At 47.2% G+C, this 19,159-nt stretch overlaps 1 protein-coding gene across 3 annotated transcripts in view; it reads right to left on the minus strand.

Moving 5' to 3' along the window:
- Positions 1–8,067: 8,067 nt before the first annotated feature.
- The window catches only part of tsn (translin), a 28,738-nt gene continuing 17,646 nt past the window's right edge, over positions 8,068–19,159 (minus strand). The window contains exons 6-7 of one of the 3 annotated variants that reach the window (XM_072469752.1): positions 15,845–15,917; positions 8,488–8,685 (exon numbers count right to left, since the gene is read on the minus strand). In XM_072469752.1, coding sequence (XP_072325853.1) covers positions 8,651–8,685; positions 15,845–15,917 — 108 coding nt within the window. In that variant the 3' untranslated portion in view covers positions 8,488–8,650. Of the gene's footprint in view, positions 8,686–15,817; positions 15,918–19,159 lie in introns of all 3 variants that reach the window. The other 2 variants (XM_072469761.1, XM_072469745.1) reach the window with 2 other exon arrangements.

Here is a 19,159-nt window from a genome sequence, read left to right on the forward strand (position 1 = left end):
CTTTACAGTTTAATCTCTAAGCATCATTATTGAGGGTACCTCAGGTCGCCTGCTGCCTGAAATTGTTTACGGCAAGTTTGGTCAAAACCAGGAGCAGGTTTACGAGGATGTCCTTTCCCGTCCCTCTCCACACCGGCTGTCCATAGATCAGGAGCATGGGACAGAAGTACAAACAAAACTGTAACAAGAGGTTTTTCAAATGACTAAAAACTGGGGGCAGTCTAAAGCAACCTATAAGTAGCAGGCACTGCTAGGATTCAAAGCCAAGATCTCCTGTCTTCTAGACAGGCACTTTAACCAACTAAGCCACAGCATCACTTTGCAGAACGCCAATCTGTGAGCAAAACCCTGGGCAAACTTCATAGGGGCATTAAAAAAAAATTTCTTTACACACTTGGGTTTTTTAGTTACAAAATTGTTGGCAATTTCGAAAGGAAGGGGTTATTTGGCCGAGTGTCAAGAATGATCCAATGGGTAAGGAAGAAGTTGGGAAGTTAGGGGTTGCAGGTCATGTGATGAAACCTCCAGGAATTTATTCAACCAGAACTGGCAACGTGATGGCCTGCGGAAAATTGAAAGGCGCTACACATGTGTAAGCTATTAACATGCTTGTGGTCCTGAAGTCATCCAGGCTCTGTTCCACGCAGACAGGGAAGGGGAAGGCAGACGGTCAAAAGGGAAAGAGGCAAGGAGGGGCGGCAGTAGGTTAGGAAAGAGGCTCTACAATGGGCCACGAGCAAATGGAGGCCAAGAAAGACCCTTTAAAAGGATCATATCTTGCAGTTTTGATGAGTGGAACTGCCCAACTTTATTTGTTAATGCTTTTGCTGCTTGAACCAAGAATGCCTGCAAATTATTTGGAATGTGAGGCCAGGTTTTAAGCATTATGCATGAATGAAACATGCACCACTGTGAGCTCTCAGGGCCCCATCTGATTTGTTTTGACTGAGCTGTGATGCTAAGACCTGCTGTAATTGTCGAAGGATTAACTTCGCTGTTAGCTGTAATCCCCAAATGGACTTTCTGGATGCGTCAAGCTTATTTACCGTTCTGCTTTGTTCTCTAAACCCACTGAAACTCTTTGACAATCCCCATTTCTGTGTTCATTAGACCAAAAGGACAGTCCTTCACACCATCTCACCTCCTCCATCCACAACCAACTTATTTTCCATTCACAATGTCCAATGTTTGCAATGCTTTTGCCTCCATTACTGTATCAAAGAGCCTGTTTTGCACTTTAATCTTTTTTCATACAATCTTCTTGACTTAATTAACTCTCAGACTGACCCTGTGTTAGTCTTGAATTTGTAACCCTATTCAGGATTTATTTTTATCTAATGCACCTCATTCATGCCTTTGTTACCTAGAAGCACAACAGCCCCAATGCGCTCCTAGACAACCTCCCTCATTCTGTAAAATTGTGCTTATCCAAAACTCCGATACCTTTATCCTAACTCGCAACAAGTCCAGTTTCCCAACACCCCTGTGCTTATTGACTACATTGGCTCCTGCTCTGGACCACCCACCCCAAATTTAGAATGCTCATCCTTGCTTTTGAATCCCATGATGGCTTTGTCTCTCCAAATAGTCTCCTTCAGCCCTACAACCCTCCGGGATCTTACAGCTCCTCCAATTCTGGCCTCTTGTGAATTCCAAACACTAATTGTTTCATTGCTGCCATCTGCCTAAAGCTCCGATATTTCCTTGTAAACCTTCTCTCGCCTTAAGACCCGGCTTATAATCTACCTCTTTGGCCAAACCTTTGGTCACCTGTCCCAACATCTCGTATGCGTTTGGTGTTCAATGTTGTTTGATAATTGCTCCTGTAAAGCACCTTGGGATGTATCAAAGCTGCTATATAAATTCAAGTTGTTGTCATGGTTACTGTCAAGTTGGAATTATAATCAAAGAGAGGGAAGAGTCATTCTTTCTTTGGGAATGTGAAAAAATCTGAATTGATCCCTTACTCTGTAATACTGTTGCATTGGTGTGTAGGCAATTTCCTCCGATTTGGATCCAGGTGCAGGCGGCTTTGGGAGTTTGAAGTTGGACTACATTGCCTTGTGTCTTGCTGCTTGGTCAGTCCAGTGCCTGACCTCCATAGAAACCCATCACCATTTTTGGTGATTCCCCAAACAAAACAACTGAGTAACCCACACGGGCAGGGTCTCTGTTGGCAAACGTCCTCCCTCCTGGGATACACGGACACAATTCCAGGCAGCGGTAGCACAGATTAGCAAGAGGCAATGGATACTCAATGTACACCAATTCATGTATTGGGTATGTTCAAGTTTGAGATTGTTAGGGAATATGGAGATTGGGTGAAAAAGTGGAACTGAGAAAGGAAAATCAGCATGCGTCTTATTAAATGGCAGAGCAGGGTCGAAGGGCTGTATGAATTTGCTGTAAGTAAGAGCACTACTGGAGCTTAACCATATAAAATCTCCTGCTGCTTTATGAGAACATTTCCCGCTTCTTATCCAGTGACCCTATTGTTAGCATACTAGCTTCATGGTATGCGGGACATGACAAGTCGATCCCTCTATAGGCCATTCATTAATGAGCTGAGATCAGTCATCAATAGTGCCCTGGATTATTGCGGACCTGGCTCAGGTGTTGCCTGAGTGAGACACCTACGCTGGGCTGACTCGAGTCTGGTCTTGCAGCCACGAAGGGGATGCTGCATTGTTGGAGGAGCCACTGTTAAGCCCTCTCAGTTTGATGTAAACAATCCCATAGCACTATTCTAAACAAGAGCAAAGGGAGTTTGCCCAGGGTCCTGACCAATATTTATTCCTCCACCAACAACACAAAGAATTTTCCGACCATTATCATATTGGTGCACAAATTGCCATGTTTCCTACAATGCAGCAGTGGCCACATTTGAAAAATACCGTTTGTTTTCTTTATCCTGTCATGGGATGAGTGTCGCTGGCTAGGCCAGCATTTGTTGCCCATCCCTAATTGCCCTTGCACTGCCGGTAATTAAGAGTCAACCACATTGCTGTGGGGTCTGGAGTCAAATCTAGGCCAGGCTATGTAAGGATGACAGATTTCCTTCCCTATAGAACATTCGTGAACCAGATGGGTCTTTATAATAATGGATGGTCGCTAATACTGAGACTAGATTTATATTCCAGATTTATTAATGGAATTTAAATTCCACCAGCTGCTGGGAATTGAATCCCCTGTCTCCAAAACATTAAGCTGGGCCTCTTATAATCTTTATTAAGTAGGCTTACATTAACGCTGCAATGCAGTTACTGTGAAAAGCCCCCAGTCGCCACACTCAGGCGCCTGCTCGGGTACACGGAGGGAGAATTCAGAATGTCCAATTCACCTAACAAGCATGTCTTTCGGGACTTTGTGGGAGGAAACTGGAGCACCCGGAGGCAACCCACGCAGACATGGGGAGAACGTGCAGACTCCGCAGATTGTGACCCAAGCCGGGAATCGAACCTGGGACCCTGGCGCTGTGAAGCTACAGTGCTAGCCACTGTGCTACCCTGCCACTCTAGTCCAGTACCATTCCTAGTTGATTCCTAGTCCAGTAACATTCCCACTACAGCACCATCTTCCCCCTCTTCACCGACATGGAGACAACCTCAAGCTATGGAAGGTTCCATATAAATGCCAGTCTTTGCGCTATTGCTGAAGATTAATCTCTACCTCTGTCTCTGGCAGATGGGATGAGACCATACCCGGAGTTCTTTGCTGAGGATTAAAATTCACTGAAAACCTGATGAACTAATCTGTGCACATTGTGCGCGACAGAACTAAAGGGGGGAAATTGAGATGTTTTCAAAAATACAATATTTGCATATCCAATTTACACTTAAGAAACTTCAATTACAAATGAAGTTTGCACCAATTTGAAATTGTCAAAAAGCATTGTGTGGTTATCACTGCTGCCTCATGGCACTGAGGTCCCAGGTTCGATCCCGGCTCTGGGTCGCTGTCCGTGTGGAGTTTGCACATTCTCCCCGTGTTTGCGTGGGTCTCACCCCCACAACCCAAAAGATGTGCAGGTTAGGTGGATTGGCCATGCTAAATTGCACCTTGATTGGAAAAATGAATTGGGTACTCTTAAAAAGCGTTGTACATTTTTTTCATTACCTGAAGACGGGGAACCTGTAGTTCCCTGTGTCTCTATGGCAACACCTCAGTCAATAGAAGTCAACTTGCCAACCAATCAGTACCCTTTTCTCCTGTAGTATAATTTTTTGTGATTGTTTGAAATTTGACATTCTTGCATTTGTCCTGATGAGTGCAAGACGAAAAGCTTCAGCAACACGTGTCTGTTCTCAGCAACAGGTAGGAGAAATAAATATCAGAAAACGTGATAACCGGAGTGCGATGTTCCCTTCAAAATTTAGTCGTTGCACATGGAACGATTTTTCTTTTTGCGTCACCACCCTCCCCCTAAGTGGGAACATTACTTGTGGACTTCACCAAATCCAGAGGAGGCCACACAACTCGGAAAAGAGTTGAGGAAGAAAAATAGGAAGATGTGCATATATATTGCGTTTTTCACAATCTCGATGTGCCTCAAAAGCAACGATGTAGGTTTGAAGAATAAGTCACTGTTGCAAACTCGGACAAACATGCGCACAGCAAGATCCCACACAAAGAGCAATGTGACAATGACCAGGTATTCAGTGATCACGTTTGAGGGATAAATACTGGCCAGGGAACCAGGAAGACCTCTACTGCTCTTCTTCAAAATAACGCCGTGGGACATTCACATCCACCCCCAGAGTTTAACATTTCATCTGAAAGAACAGCACTCCCTTGGAATGTCGACCTACACTTTGTGCTCAAGTCTTTGGAGTGCTGCCTGACCTCTGTCACAGCTAACCGCTAAGTCAACCAATTATCAAACAGCGTGTGGCGATTACAAAACTATTCCAGAAAAAAATATACTGTTTCCTTTCGAGACAGTCTCCAAGAACATGTCTAAAACTTGTGTGTGTTTTTGGGAACAAGTGGCCATTCAGCCCCTCCGGCCTGTCCTGCCTACCATTCAGATGGACCATGGCTGCTCCGCATGGTAACTCCACCTGCCCACCTTGGCCGAATTATTTTCATAACCAGATCTCACTCATCTAACTCAATATGTGTAACATCCAGGGCGATTACCAGTGATGTATTTTTTTAAAAATAGAGCACATTAGTCTGTATTTTAGATGCCTGTTAGGTAGGACACCGTACTGTATATCTACTCTTAAGAAGACACCAAATGGACTATCTTTCCATGCTCAACAGCCTGTCAGTGTCTGGATTGTGGCTACATCGTGACCCGACCCATTCTTTTAGACTAACTATAACCACGCCGCTTACAAAGTTGCAAAGCTTCAGACTGTTTTGTAGCGGAGATAATTGCACATACTTAATCCCGAAGCCTCGAGACTCGCGAGGAACCAACTTGTGAACTGTGTTTTAACATTGTAAATTTGTTTCCCCCCTCCTTGGGAATGTTTTGTAGCAGAACTGTAGGTACTTCCTTACGACTTAAAACTTGGACTGGATGTTACCGAGGTGTGTATAGTGTATTATTGTACATCTTAAAATAATTAAAACACAATTCTAAAGAGCGTGAAGGTGTTTTTCTCGTAGATACACGTTTCTCGGGAAGCTCAATAAACGCAAATCTTTCTTCTTAGTTGCAGCCAATCACCTTTTTGTTCCCTACAACGCTACGTTATAGAATGAATCAGATTCTTACAGGACAGAAAGAGGCCATTCAACCTGTGTCAGCTTTATGAAAAAGTAATCCAATTAGACCCACTTACCCTCTGCTATTTATGTTTGTTAAAGTATATTTGAATTTCTTTTTGAAAGTTACTATTGAATCTGCTTCCACCACCCTTTTAGACAGCACCTTCTAGATCAATGTATTTTATTTTTTTAAAAAGACGCCCACCCATCTCCCCTCCTAGTATTTTTTGTTGATTATCTTAAACATGGCGTATGGGTTGCCACTGGCAGGGGTGTTCTCAATTATTCTGTCATACCCCTTCAATGCTTTTGAACACCTCTATCAAATCTCTTAGCCTTCTCTGCTCCCAAGAGAACCATCCCAGCTTCTCCACGTTACTAAACACCCTGGTACCTTTTTGGTAAACATACCCTCCCTCAGATGTGGTGTTCAGAATTTGACTGCACACTCGCCGAGGCCCGACCAGCACCTTATCAAGGTTCTGCATCGCTTGCTTGCTTTTGTATTTTTCACGTTAAAGGCATCAAAATTCAGCCTAACCCAGAGAGAAATTAGAATAGGGAGGGCCCTCGCTGCCACTGGAATAATCCATTGTCTGGGATCACACACACACACACACACAAGGTGGGAAATTGGGGCAGAGATAGCGGAGGGGCAGCAGCTGAGAAAATAGGGAGGGGGGAGTCAGATGAAAAGTGCGGAAATAAATATGACTGTGCAGTTGTTGCTGAACTGGAACTGCAAGTGTGTGAGGACAGAGACCTCTTATGGTGGAACATTATCGTTACAGCTCCAGCTACTGTACCAAAAGAAACAAAAAGTACAGCACAGGAGCAGGCCCTTCAAGCCTGTGCCAACCATGCTGCCCATCTAAACTAAAATCTTCTACACTTCCTGGGTCCGTATTCCTCTATTCCCATCCTATTCATGTATTTGTCAAGATGCTTCTTAAATGTCACTATCGTCCCTACTTCCACCACCTCCTCCGGCAGCGAGTTCCAGGCACCCCCTACCCTCTGTGTAAAAAAACCTTGCCCCACGCACCTTAAACCTATGCCCCCTAGCAATTGACCCCTCTACCCTGGGAAAAAGTCTCTGACTATCCACTCTGTGCCCCTCATAATTTTGTAGACCTCTATCAGGTCGCCCCTCAACCTCCGTCGTTCCAGTTAGAACAAACCAAGTTTATTCAACCACTCCTCATAGCTAATGCCCCCCATACCAGGCACCATCCTTGGAAATCTCTTCTTCACCCTCTAAAGTATCCATATCCTTCTGGTAGTGTGGCGACCAGAATTGAACACTATACTTCAAGTGTGGCCTAACTAAGGTTCTATACAGCTGCAACATGACTTGCCAATTCTTATACCCAGTGCCCCGGCCAATGAAGGCAAGCATGCCGTATGTCTTCTTGACTACCTTCTCCACCTGTGTTGCCCCTGTCAGTGACCTGGGGACCTGTACACTTAGATCTCTCTGTCAATACTCGAGGTTTCTGCCATTCGCTGTATATTCCCTACCTGTATTAGACCTTCCAAAATGTATTGCCTCACATTACCAGATTCAAAACACTCATGGAAGCCATTCAGTCCATCTTGCTTCCGCACCCTCTACAGTGGTCCCCACTGCTGCATCCAACTGTCTCTCAAATAACTCCAGAGTTATTGTCTCCACCACTCTGCCTGGAAGGTCACTCCACATATTAATCCCTTCATGGGTTGTGGGCACAATTGGCATGGCTGCCTAATTGCCCTTCAGGCAGTTTAGAGCTAACCACATTGCAGTGTCTGGAGTCACATGTAGGCAAGATTAGGCAAGGTTGGCCGATTCCTTTTATTCATGAATCAGATTTTTTTTTAAAAAAAACAATAATCGATGATAGTTTCATGGGGCACGATTCCCTGGCCTTCCCACCAGCGCGTTACTCAGGGTCTTCTGGTCCCGCCGCTGTCGTGGGATTTCCCATCGAGTCCAACCACACGCCGCTGGGAAACCCTTGAGGGGGAGGGCGGCCGTTGGCGCCAGTGGAAGATTCCACCGGCGTGAACAGCCAGAAGATCCCGCCCATGGTCTCAATTACTGAAACTCGCCTGAACATCACTCCAAAATTTGCTTTTTACTGGTGACCCCAAGGCCCCCCTCTCCTTGGTTAACCTCAACTAAAATTACCTGAGTGCCCCTTTTTCTATTCACTTGCCTATCTTCAGCATTCCCTCTCATTCATCAGAATTCAACTCACAAATCCGGGCACAGTGACAATGAGCAGAATGGCCAGCTTCTGTGCTGTAACATTCTGCGGAATCTTCTAACCCTCAACCGCACCGCCTCAAAATAAGACCACAAGCAAATTTCGACAATTGGTTTATTCCATTTGCAGTCAGTACATAAAAAGGCCTAGTCTAAAGATAAATGAACGGAGCACAACTTCAGTGACAAAGGTGGGATGTATTGTACATTTCCGGGAAGCTCATCACTTAAAATAATTAGCGGCATGGATTTTTCTCTTGAAGAAAATAGGGCTGTGCACAAGCCCCCCTAACACAAGAGGGAAATTAAACCTCTTTCGAACACAAGATGGCGGCAGTGCGGGATAATATTGCTCCCTTTCCCATATGCCAACATTTTCCGTCTCCATCACCGTGGTTAGATTGCAAACAATGTCTGGCAGTAACAAATTTACCTCCTTTCAATGCCCCATATACCCTCCCTATCCCCACCAGAAGTTATTTTTCCGCCACTTTACCCTCGGCGGGTTCGTCTCCTTTCCCTAGCCCCCGTATCGACAGGTCATACACCACTTCCTCGATCTTTTTCACGTCATATTTTAGGCCATCGTAACGTTTACGCAGGGAGTCGTTCTTCAGATTGAGCAGACGGAATCCAGAATCCAGCTCGTTGATAAAGGAGGAGATTCGGAGGGGCCGGGTGTAGTCACCGGCAGTGACGCTGTTCAGAGCGAGCCTCGACTACTCAGCGACGAACCGGAAGGGAACAGGAAACATTACATTAATTCAAGTACTGGTGCCCACAAACCCCTTTTATTACCCCTCCGGTTAACCTCGTCCTTTCCTCTGCAGCCCCCACTCACTCGCTCTCCTCTTCCACACCACCAATTGCCCCCCTCCCCTGGCCCCATTACCAATGGTCACCCCCCTTGCCCCCATTACCATTGGGGATCAAGGATTTGAGGGTTAACAGAGACTATAGTAAGGGATAGGGGTGCAGGGAAGCGAGGGGGTGTGAAGGAACTGCTCTCAAGGTCCTCGCCCATATGGCCGTTGCCCATGGGCGATCCTAAAGTAATGACTATCAGCAAACTATCCTTTAACGGGCTAGGGATAGAGGGGGCATCTCAACACATCAGAATCATGCCCTCTCCTCCCGCCGTCACTCAACATCCACATACAGAAGGGGACTTTGGATAGTCATCAGGATTAGGGACCTTGGCTTAATTTCTCTCCCTAATCCTGAGGTACCAACGCCAGCTTGTTTCAAAGCAAACCCTCTCTCAACCTGTATTTCAGCACCTGCCTATCTTTATCCCCAAGGCTTTCTTTAAGAGGGTGAATGCGGTGACCTCGGTTTGTTTCGGGGCTGGTTTAGCACACTGGGCTAAACAGCTAACTTGTAATGTAGAGCAAGGCCAGCAGCGCGGGTTCAATTCCCGTACCGGCCTCCCCGAATAAGCGATGGAATGTGGCAACTTGGGGCTTTTCACAGTAACTTCATTGAAGCCTACTTGTGACAATAAGCGATTATTCTATTTATTTATTTATTTGTGTGGGCAGGTAAAACCCCGCGGGTTAAGAAGGTGCCGCTGGAGCGGGGTCGAGGGGAGGGGAGTCTGGCCGTACCAAAACTACTACTGGGCGGCAAACATAGCAATGGTCAGGAAATGGGTAGTGGGGGAGGGGTCGGTGTGGGAGCGAGTGGAGGCGGCATCATGTAGGGGCACTGGTAACGGCACCTCTGCCATTCTTGCCGGCTCGGTACTCCATAAGTCGGTGGTAGTGGCTGCCCGGAGGGAGTGGGGACAGTGGTGGAAGCATATGGGGGTGGAGGGGGCGTCGGCATGGGCACCAATTTGTGGTAACCACTGGTTTGCAACGGGGGGCTTCGGAGATGGCAGCGAGTTGGGATCGAACGGTTTGGGGACTTGTTTATCGATAGGGCTTTCCGTGTTTGGAGGAATTGGAGGAGTTTGAGCCACCCAGTGGGAATGGGTTCTGCTACTTGCAGGCGAGAGACTTTGTGCGGAGACAGGTTTCGACCTTTGCGCATCTGCCGCCCCAGGGGATACAAGATAAGGCAGTGTTGAAAACGGGAGTGGGAGAGGGGATGGTATCGGAAATTTATAAAGACCTCATGGAATGGGTGGGATCCCCATTAGGGGAGGTGAAGTGAAAAGTGGGGGGAAGAACTGGGTAGGGGATTAGAGGCGGAATTATGGGAGGATGCCCCGAGTAGAGTCAATGCGTCCTTGTCATGTGCCATGCTTAGTCCGATACAGTTCAAGGTGGTCCACAAGGCAGATATGACTGTGGCCTGAATGAACAGGTTCTTTGAAGGGGTGGAGGACAGCTGTGGGCGGTATGCGGGTGGGCCCGCAAATCACGTTCACATGTTTTGGGCATGTCGAGGTTTAGGGGAGTTTGGCAGGGATTTGCCGATGTCATGTCAAAGGTACGGGTGGTTCTGAGTCCAGAGGTGGCGATTTTTGGTGCGTCAGAAGACCCGGGAGTCCAGGGGTCGAGAGAGGCTGAAGTCTTGGCCTTTGCCTCCCTGCTACCCCGGAGATGGGTCTTATTGACGTGGAGGACCTCAGAGCCCCCAAAATCAGGGGTATGGGTTAGTGACGTGGCCGGGTTTCTCAGGCTGGAGAAGATCAAGTTCGCCCTAAGGGGATCGATGCTAGGGTTTGCCCGGAGATGGCAGCCGTTTATCGACTTCTTTGGGGATAATTAAGATGTCAGCTGAGGGGGGTGGGGTAAAAGGAAAGAGGGAGGCATGGGGGTATGGTTGAGGTGGGAAATAGTTACGGGCCAGCTCCGTAGGGAGGCTGCGGCAAGGGAAATTGTCCAGGTGCAGCACAGGGCAGGGAAGTTGGTGGTAGCTCCAGATCAGATTAACAAGGTCTTGAAAGAATTCTATGAGAGGTTGTACAGGTCAGAGCCACCTGGGGGAGGCCGGGAGATTCAGGAATTTCTAGATGGGCTGGAGTACCCGAGGTTAGGGAAGGGGGACAGGGCTACATTAGAGGGGGCGATAATGGAGCAGGAGATAAAAGATGCGATTGGGAGGATGCAGTCAGGGAAGGTGGCAGGACCAGTCTGGAAGAACATAGAACATACAGTGCAGAAGGAGGCCATTCGGCCCATCGAGTCTGCACCGACCCACTTAAGCCGTCACTTCCACCCTATCCCCGTAACCCAATAACCCCTTCTAATCTTTTTGGTCACTAAGGGCAATTTATCATGGCCAATCCACCTAACCTGCATGTCTTTGAACTGTGGGAGGAAACCGGAGCACCCGGAGGAAACCCACGCAGACACGGGGAGAACGTGCAGACTCCGCACAGACAGTGACCCAGCGGGGAATCGAACCTGGGACCCTGGCGTTGTGAAGCCACAGTGCTATCCACTTGTGCGCGAAGGAAAGCTATTAGAGGTATATGCAAATGAAAGACTTTGCACAGAATGAACAGGGTTTCCCAAACTGCCAGAGTATACCTTATTGGAGCGATTACTGCTCTCGGATGTGGAAGGGGAGGGCAAGATTGGGGATATAAATGGGTGGCTGGGTGAGCGGGGAGGAGCACAGGTTGTGAGGATTAAGGAGAAATGGGAGGAGGTTCGGGGGGGATACAATGGGGAGTGTGGAGTGAAGCGATACATAGGTTGATTCGACCTCCTCATGTGCGAGGCGGATGGGTTTCCGGTGGAATATTATAAAAATTTCAAAAATATGCTGGTACCGCTAATGGTGGGGATGTTTGAGGAGGCGATAGGGATGGGGGTGTTACCACAAACCTTGGGGCAGGCATCGATTTCCCTGTTACTTAAGATAAGGATCTGATGGAGTGTAGGTCGTATAGGCCCATATCACTTCTAAACGTGGACGCAAAGATATTGGCGAAGGTACTGGCAGGTAGGCTAGAGGAGTGCCTCCCGATGGTGATAGGTGAAGATCAGACGGGGTTTGTGAGAGGGAGGCAGCTCTTTTTGAACATTAGGAGGGTATTGAACGTGGTTATGGTACCGGCGGAGGGGAAGGAAACAGGTGGTTGTGGCATTGGATGCCGAGAAAGGGTTTGACCGGGTAGAATGGGGGTGCTTGATGGCAGTTCTCGAGCGGTTTGGAATTGGACCTAGATTTGTGGACTGGGTAAAGCTATTATATAAGGAGCCGACAGCCAGTGTCCGCACAAATAACATCAGCTCAGAATACTTTCCTCTCCACCGTGGGACTAGGCAGGGATGTCCTATGACCCCCCTGTTGTTTGCACTCGCGGTTGAGCCATTGGCCATCGCATTAAGAAGTTTGGAGGTATGGAAAGGGAAACTGCGGGGGGGGGATAGAGCATAGGGTGTCCTTATATGCTGATGACTTGTTATTATACGTGTCGGAACAGAGTGTGTCAATAGGGGGAATACTGGAGCTGCTTCAGGTGTGTGGGTCTATCTCAGGGTACAAGTTAAATCTAGGCAAGAGTGAATATTTTGTGGTGTCTCGGCCATGGGTGGGGGCAGTGGTGGGGGGGCTGCCATTCCGTAAGGCAGGGACTCACTTTAGATACCTGGGGGTGCAGGTTGCTCGGGATTGGGGGGGGCTCCATAGGTACATTTCTAGCTTGGTGGGGAGGGTGAAAGCTGATCTGGCAAGGTGGGATGGTCTCCCTCTGTCACTGGCGGGTCGGGTACAGGTGGTTAAAATGAACGTGCTGCCGCGATTCCTGTTTATTTTTTATGCTTGCCGATTTTCCAGCCAAAGGCATTTTGGAGAGAGATTGAAGGGATGATTACCTCGTTCATATGGGGAGGGAAGGTGGCCTGAATTTTAAAAAGTGCTAATACAGAGAGGAAGGCAGGCAGGGGGCTGGGTCTTCCGAACCTGATGTATTATTACTGGGCAGTGAATGTGGAGAATGTACGGAGCTGGGTCAGAGGGGGTGACTCCCAATGGGTCAGAATGGAGAAGAGTTTAAGTAGGGGGTCGAGATTGAAGGCGCTAGCGACAGCGCCACTCCAGACGGCTCCAGGGAGATACTCAGGAAGTCCGGTAGTAATAGCTTCATTGAGAATTTGGAGGCAGTTTCGACAGCACTTTGAGTTGGGGGCAGGGTCAAGGGAAATGCTGATTCGGGGGAAACCATAGATTTGAGCCAACGAAGTGGGATGGATATTTTCAGAGATGGGAGGAGAAAGGAATTCGGACACTAAAAGATTTATTTCTTGGGGATCGTTTTGCAGGATTGAAGGAGCTGGGAGCGAAGTATGGGCTGGAGCAGGGGGAAATATTTAGATACATGCAGGTTCGAGACTTTGCCAGAAAGGAGATACAGAGCTTCCCAGTAGAGCCGGCTTCCACATTGCTGGAGGAGGTGCTGGCGACAGGGGGACTGGAGAAGGGGGTAGTATTGGCGGTTTACGGGGCTATTTTGGAGGAGGAGAAGGCGCCGCTGGAAGGGATCAAGGCAAAGTAGGAGGAAGAGTTGGGAGAGGGTAAGGAGGAGGGGTTCTTGTGTGAGGTGCTCTGGAGGGTGACCGCCTCCACCTCGTATGGGAGGTTGGGGATGATACAGCTGAAGATGGTGTATAGAGCGCACCGTACAAGGGCGAGGATGAGCCGTCTCTTTGAGGGGGTAGAAGGTGTGTGTGAACGTTGCGGGGGGGGGGGGGGGGGGGGGGGGAAGAGGAGAGACTGGTCCTGTCCAAAGCTGGAGGATTAGTGGAAGGAGGTGTTTAGGGTAATCTCTAAAGTGGTGCACGTGAAACTAGACCCGGGCCCTCGGGAGGCCACCCAGGGTTGGAAATGGGCATGGAGGCAGATGTTGTAGCTTCGCCTCGTTGATCGCCCGAAGGCGGATCCTGTTAGGGTGGAGATCAACCTCTCCACTCTGTGCCCTGGCAAGGTGGGGGGACCTGCTGGAATTCTTAACGCTTGAAAAGATCAAATTTGAACTGAGGGGAAGGATGGAGGGGTTCTACAATTCATGGGGCATTATTCATTATGCACTTTCGAGAATTGGATCACATCGAACATTAGCGGGGGCTGTATGTGTTAATGGTGACTATGGGTGATTCCAGATTCCTTTTTGTCATTTGTTTATGTTAACATGCGGGCTAACGTCTGGGATTTGATGGGAGGATGGGATTGTTGTTATTGATATGGGGATTGACATTACATTTGTTACTGATTATTGTTGGGTGTAAATCTGGGAGAAAATGTGAAAGAGAAAAAAAAATATTTTTTAAAATTAATCAAGAACCTATCTATCTGTGTCTTCAAGACATTCAGTGATTTGGCCTTCACAGTCTTCTGCGGCAAAGAGTTCCACAGATTCACCACCCACTGGAGATCACTTTTGAAAGCCTCCCATTTACCAGCCGTCCCTTTGCCTGGCAACAAACTCCCAAAATCAACTTTTGAAAGTTCCTGTCTAATCCCATCAAAACCCTTGCCCCAATTTAGAATTTTAACTTTTGGGCCGGACCTATCAATCTCCATAGCCAACTTAAAACTAATGGAATTAAGGTCATTGGTTCCAAAATGATCCCTCACTAACACTTCCATCACCTGCCCTTCCTTATTCCCCAAGAGGAGGTCAAGTTTTGCCCCTTCCCTAGTCGGGCCATCCGCATACTGAATGAGGAATTCCTCCTGAATACATTCAACAAATTTCTCTCCATCCAAGCCCCTAGTGCTATGGCTGTCCCAGTCAATGTTGGAAAAGTTAAAGTCCCCAACTATTACCACCCTATTTACCTTGCAGCTATCTGTAATCTCACAATTTGCTCCTCAATTTCCCACTGACTATTTGGGGGCCTATAGTACAATCCTATCAAAGTGATCTCCCCCTTCTTATTTTTCAGTTCTACCCCTATAGTCAGTCGGCGAACCCTCAGATATATCCCCCTCTCAGAACTGCCGTGATATTCTCCCTAATCAAAAGCGCACCCCTTCCTCTTTTTCTTTCTTTCTTATAGCATCTGTACCCTGGAACATTGAGCTGCCAGTCCTGACACCCCTGTAGCCAAGTTTCAGTAAAGCTATAATATCCCAGTCCCATGTACCCATCCATACCCCGGGTTCATCTGCCTTGCTCATAAGGCCCCTTGCACGGAAATAAATGCAGTTTAATCTAGACTTCCCTTGTTCTCTGTCCTTTAGAACCCTGGAGTGTAGTCCATCGGTCCAGGTGATTTATCCACCTTCAGTTTCCACAGAACCTTCACCTTAGTGATGGCCACTTCATTCACTGAGCCCCCTGATTCTCCTGGACTTCTAGTATCCCACTGGTGTCTTCCACCGTGAAGATTGATGCAAAGTAACTAATCAGTTCCTCTGCCATGTCTTTCTTTCCTATTACTTCTCCAGCCTCGTTTTCCAGTGGTCCATAGGTGAAGCCAGAACGAGGTAGATGGATGGTCACAAATAAATCCAATAGGGGAATTCAGGAGAAACTTCTCGAGCCAGAGTGGTTAGAATGTGGAACTCACTGCCTCAGAGTGGTTGAGGCTATGGGATAGTTACATTTAAGCATATGAGAGAGAAAGAAACAGAAGGATATGAGAGGGGCAGTTCATCTGAAGCATAAACACAACATGGACCAGTTGGGCCGAATGGCCTGCTACAGCCTATTATTCCATTGACGCTGAACCCAGTCCTTTCTTCACATCACAATCAGAAATAAGCCCATCTCTGCCACAGGTCACAGTATGCAGTAGGAATTCTAGCCCAATATTCTGCTTCCCTCGCTTATAGTTGACTTCACTCCGAACACCAAGTAGGAGGAAGTGCTGCCCGGATGGACACCCTCTCCTTGTTTGGGGGGGGGGGGGGGGGGGGGGGGGTGTACAATCTAAAAAGGAATCTCACCCGCGGGTCATGTTCATGCACACCCACCCAACTGCATGTCCCAGAGAGAAACCCAGTACGTGGCCTTTTGACCAGGGAGAGATTTGCGTGCAAGTAAAACCTTCAGGGGAATAGAAAACAAAATAATTACGGTTACATTTGAAGCAAGTAATGGTTAACATTCATTTAACAGATGAATCAACTAAAGTGTAATTGATGATTAAGAGATCACAAGGAAACGATAGAGATTCACATATAGTAATAATAATTGCTTGTCACAAGTAGGCTTCAATTAAGTTACTGTGAAAGGCCCTAGTCGCCACATTCCGGCGCCTGTTCGGGGAGGCCAGTACGGGAATTGAACCCACGCTGCTGGCCTTGTTTTGCATTACAAGCCAGCTGTTTAGCCCACTGTGCTAAACCAGCCCCGAGTTTCATATGATTGAGAGTCATTGTGCAGCAATTGGCAGCGGGGACCTGCCAAATTTCTCCCACTTCCTGGTCTAGCGACACAGAATCTAATTGCTGCGTCTCTGATTAAAGACCATAAGACATAGGAGCAGAATTAGGCCACTCGGCCCATTGAGTCTGCTCCACCATTCAATCATGGCTGATACTTTCCTCATCCCCATTCTCCTGCCTTCTCCCCATAACCCCTGAACCCCTTATTAATCAAGAACCTATGTATCTGGGTCAGATGGGATTTATCCTAGGATTCTCTGGGAAGCTAGGGAGGAGATTGCTGAGCCTTTGGCTTTGATCTTTAAGTCATCTTTGTCTACAGGAATAGTGCAAGAAGACTGGAGGATAGCAAATGTTGTCCCCTTGTTCAAGAAGGGGAGTAGAGACAATCCCGATAACTATAGACCAGTGAACCTTACTTCTGTTGTGGGCAAAGTCTTGGAAAGCTTTATAAGAGATAGGATGTATAATCATTTGGAAAGGAATAATTTGATTAGAGATAGTCAACACAGTTTTGTGAAGGGTAGGTCGTGCCTCACAAACCTTATTGAGTTCTTTGAGAAGGTGACCAAACAGGTGGATGAGGGTAAAGCGGTTGATGTGGTGTATATGGATTTCAGTAAAGCATTTGATAAGGTTCCCCACGGTAGGCTACTGCTGAAAATACGGAGGCATGGGATTCAGGGTGATTTAGCAGTTTGGATCAGAAATTGGCTAGCTGGAAGAAGACAAAGGGTGGTGGTTGATGGGAAATGTTCAGACTGGAGTCCAGTTACTACTGGTGTACCACAAAGATCGGTTTTGGGGCCCCTGCTGTTTGTCATTTTTATAAATGACCTGGAGGAGGGCATAGAAGGATGGGCGAGTAAATTTGCAGATGACACTAAAGTCGGTGGAGTTGTGGACAGTGCGGAAGGATGTTACAAGTTACAGAGGGACACAGATAAGCTGCAGCGCTGGGCTGAGTAGTGGCAAATGGAGTTTAATGCAGAAAAGTGTGAGGTGATTCATTTTGGAAGGAATAACAGGAAGACAGAGTACTGAGCTAATGGTAAGATTCTTGGTAGTGTGGATGAGCAGAGAGATCTCGGTGTCCATGTACATAGATCCCTGAAAGTTTCCACCAGGTTGATAGGGTTGTTAAGAAGGCGTATGGTGTGTGAGCTTTTATTGGTAGAGGGATTGAGTTTCGGAGCCATGAGGTCATGTTGCAGCTGTACAAAACTCTGGTGCGGCCGCATTTGGAGCATTGCGTGCTATTCTGGTTGCCGCATTGTAGGAAGGATGTGGAAGCATTGGAAAGGGTGCAGAGGAGATTTACCAGAATGTTGCCTGGTATGGAGGGAAGATCTTATGAGGGAAGGCTAAGGGACTTGAGGCTGTTTTCGTTAGAGAGAAGGTTAAGAGGTGACTTAATTGAGGCATACAAGATGATCAGAGGATTAGATAGGGTGGACAGTGAGAGCCTTTTTCCTCGGATGGTGATGTTTAGCACGAGGGGACATAGCTTTAAATTGAGGGGAGATAGATATAGGACAGATGTCAAAGGTAGGTTCTTTACTCAGAGAGTAGTAAGGGTGTGGAATGCCCTGCCTGCAACAGTAGTGGACTCACCAACACTAAGGACATTCAAATGGTCATTGGATAGACATATGGACGATAAGGGAATAGTGTAGATGGGCTTTAGAGTGGTTTCACAGGCCGGCGCAACATCGAAGGCCGAAGGGCCTGTACTGCGCTGTAATGTTCTATGTTCTATCTCTGTCTTAAAGACAGATTTGGCCTCCATAGCCTTCTGCGGCAAAGAGTTCCACAGATTCACCACCCTCTGGCTGAAAAAATTCCTCCTCATCTATTTTAAAGGACCGTCCCTTTAGCCCAAGTTTGTGTCCTCTGCTTCTCGTTTTTCCTACAAGTGGAAACATCCTCGCCAAGTCCACTCTATCCAGGCCACGCAGTACCCTGTAAGTAAGTGATTCTGTTCCAATCAAAAGGCGTTCAATAACTAGGAGCTAAAAATGCCCCTTGTGTAAAAGGCACCAATGGTATACTGCAAAATGTTTAAAAACCTATAAGGAATCTTTTCCGATGACATTCCCGGGGCTGATGATGATGCAAACCAGTTCCCATGGAGCCCTCCCCGTCGTAGAGGGCCTGCACTGCACCAGCTGACACTGGGCTCATTCCTGGAATGAAGAAATGGTCTAATGAGGAAAGGTTGAGGTTGGGCCTGGACTCATTAGAGTTCAGAAGAATGAGAGGTGATCGTGTTGAACCAAGGGCAGGTGACAGAAGTACAAAGAAAATTACAGCACAGGAACGGGACCTTCGGCCTTCCAAGCTTGCACCGATCATGCTGCCCGTCTGAACTAAAACCCCTACCCTTCTGGGGACCATAACCTCTATTCCCATTAAAAGTCACTATTTTATCTGTTTCCACTACCTCCCCCGGCAGCGAGTTCCAGGTTCCCACCACCCTCTGTGCAAAAAAAAAAAAAAAAGTTTATTCATCTCTCCTCATTACTAATGCCCTCCATAACAGGCAACATCCTAGTAAATCTTTTCTGTTCCCCTCTCCAAAGCCTTCCATTCATCTGGTAGTGCAGCAACCAGAATTGAACACTTTATTCAAGTGTGGCCTAACTAAGGTTCTATACAGCTGCAACATGACTTGCCAATTTTTATACTCAATGCCCCGGCCAATGAAGGTAAGCATGCCGTATGCCTTCTTTTAAAAAAAATAAACATTTTATTGAGGCATTTTCTTTGGCAGTTTAACAACAACGAAATCCACAAAATAAATAACAAGAAAAGAAAAAAATACATACTTAGTGCAGATTCGGCCACTCTTTCCCGCAGGTCCTGCCATTACTTACCCCCCTATGCTTCACTAACCTAACT

This window comes from Scyliorhinus torazame, chromosome 2 (genome assembly GCF_047496885.1).
Source record: "Scyliorhinus torazame isolate Kashiwa2021f chromosome 2, sScyTor2.1, whole genome shotgun sequence".
Lineage (NCBI taxonomy): Eukaryota > Metazoa > Chordata > Chondrichthyes > Carcharhiniformes > Scyliorhinidae > Scyliorhinus > Scyliorhinus torazame.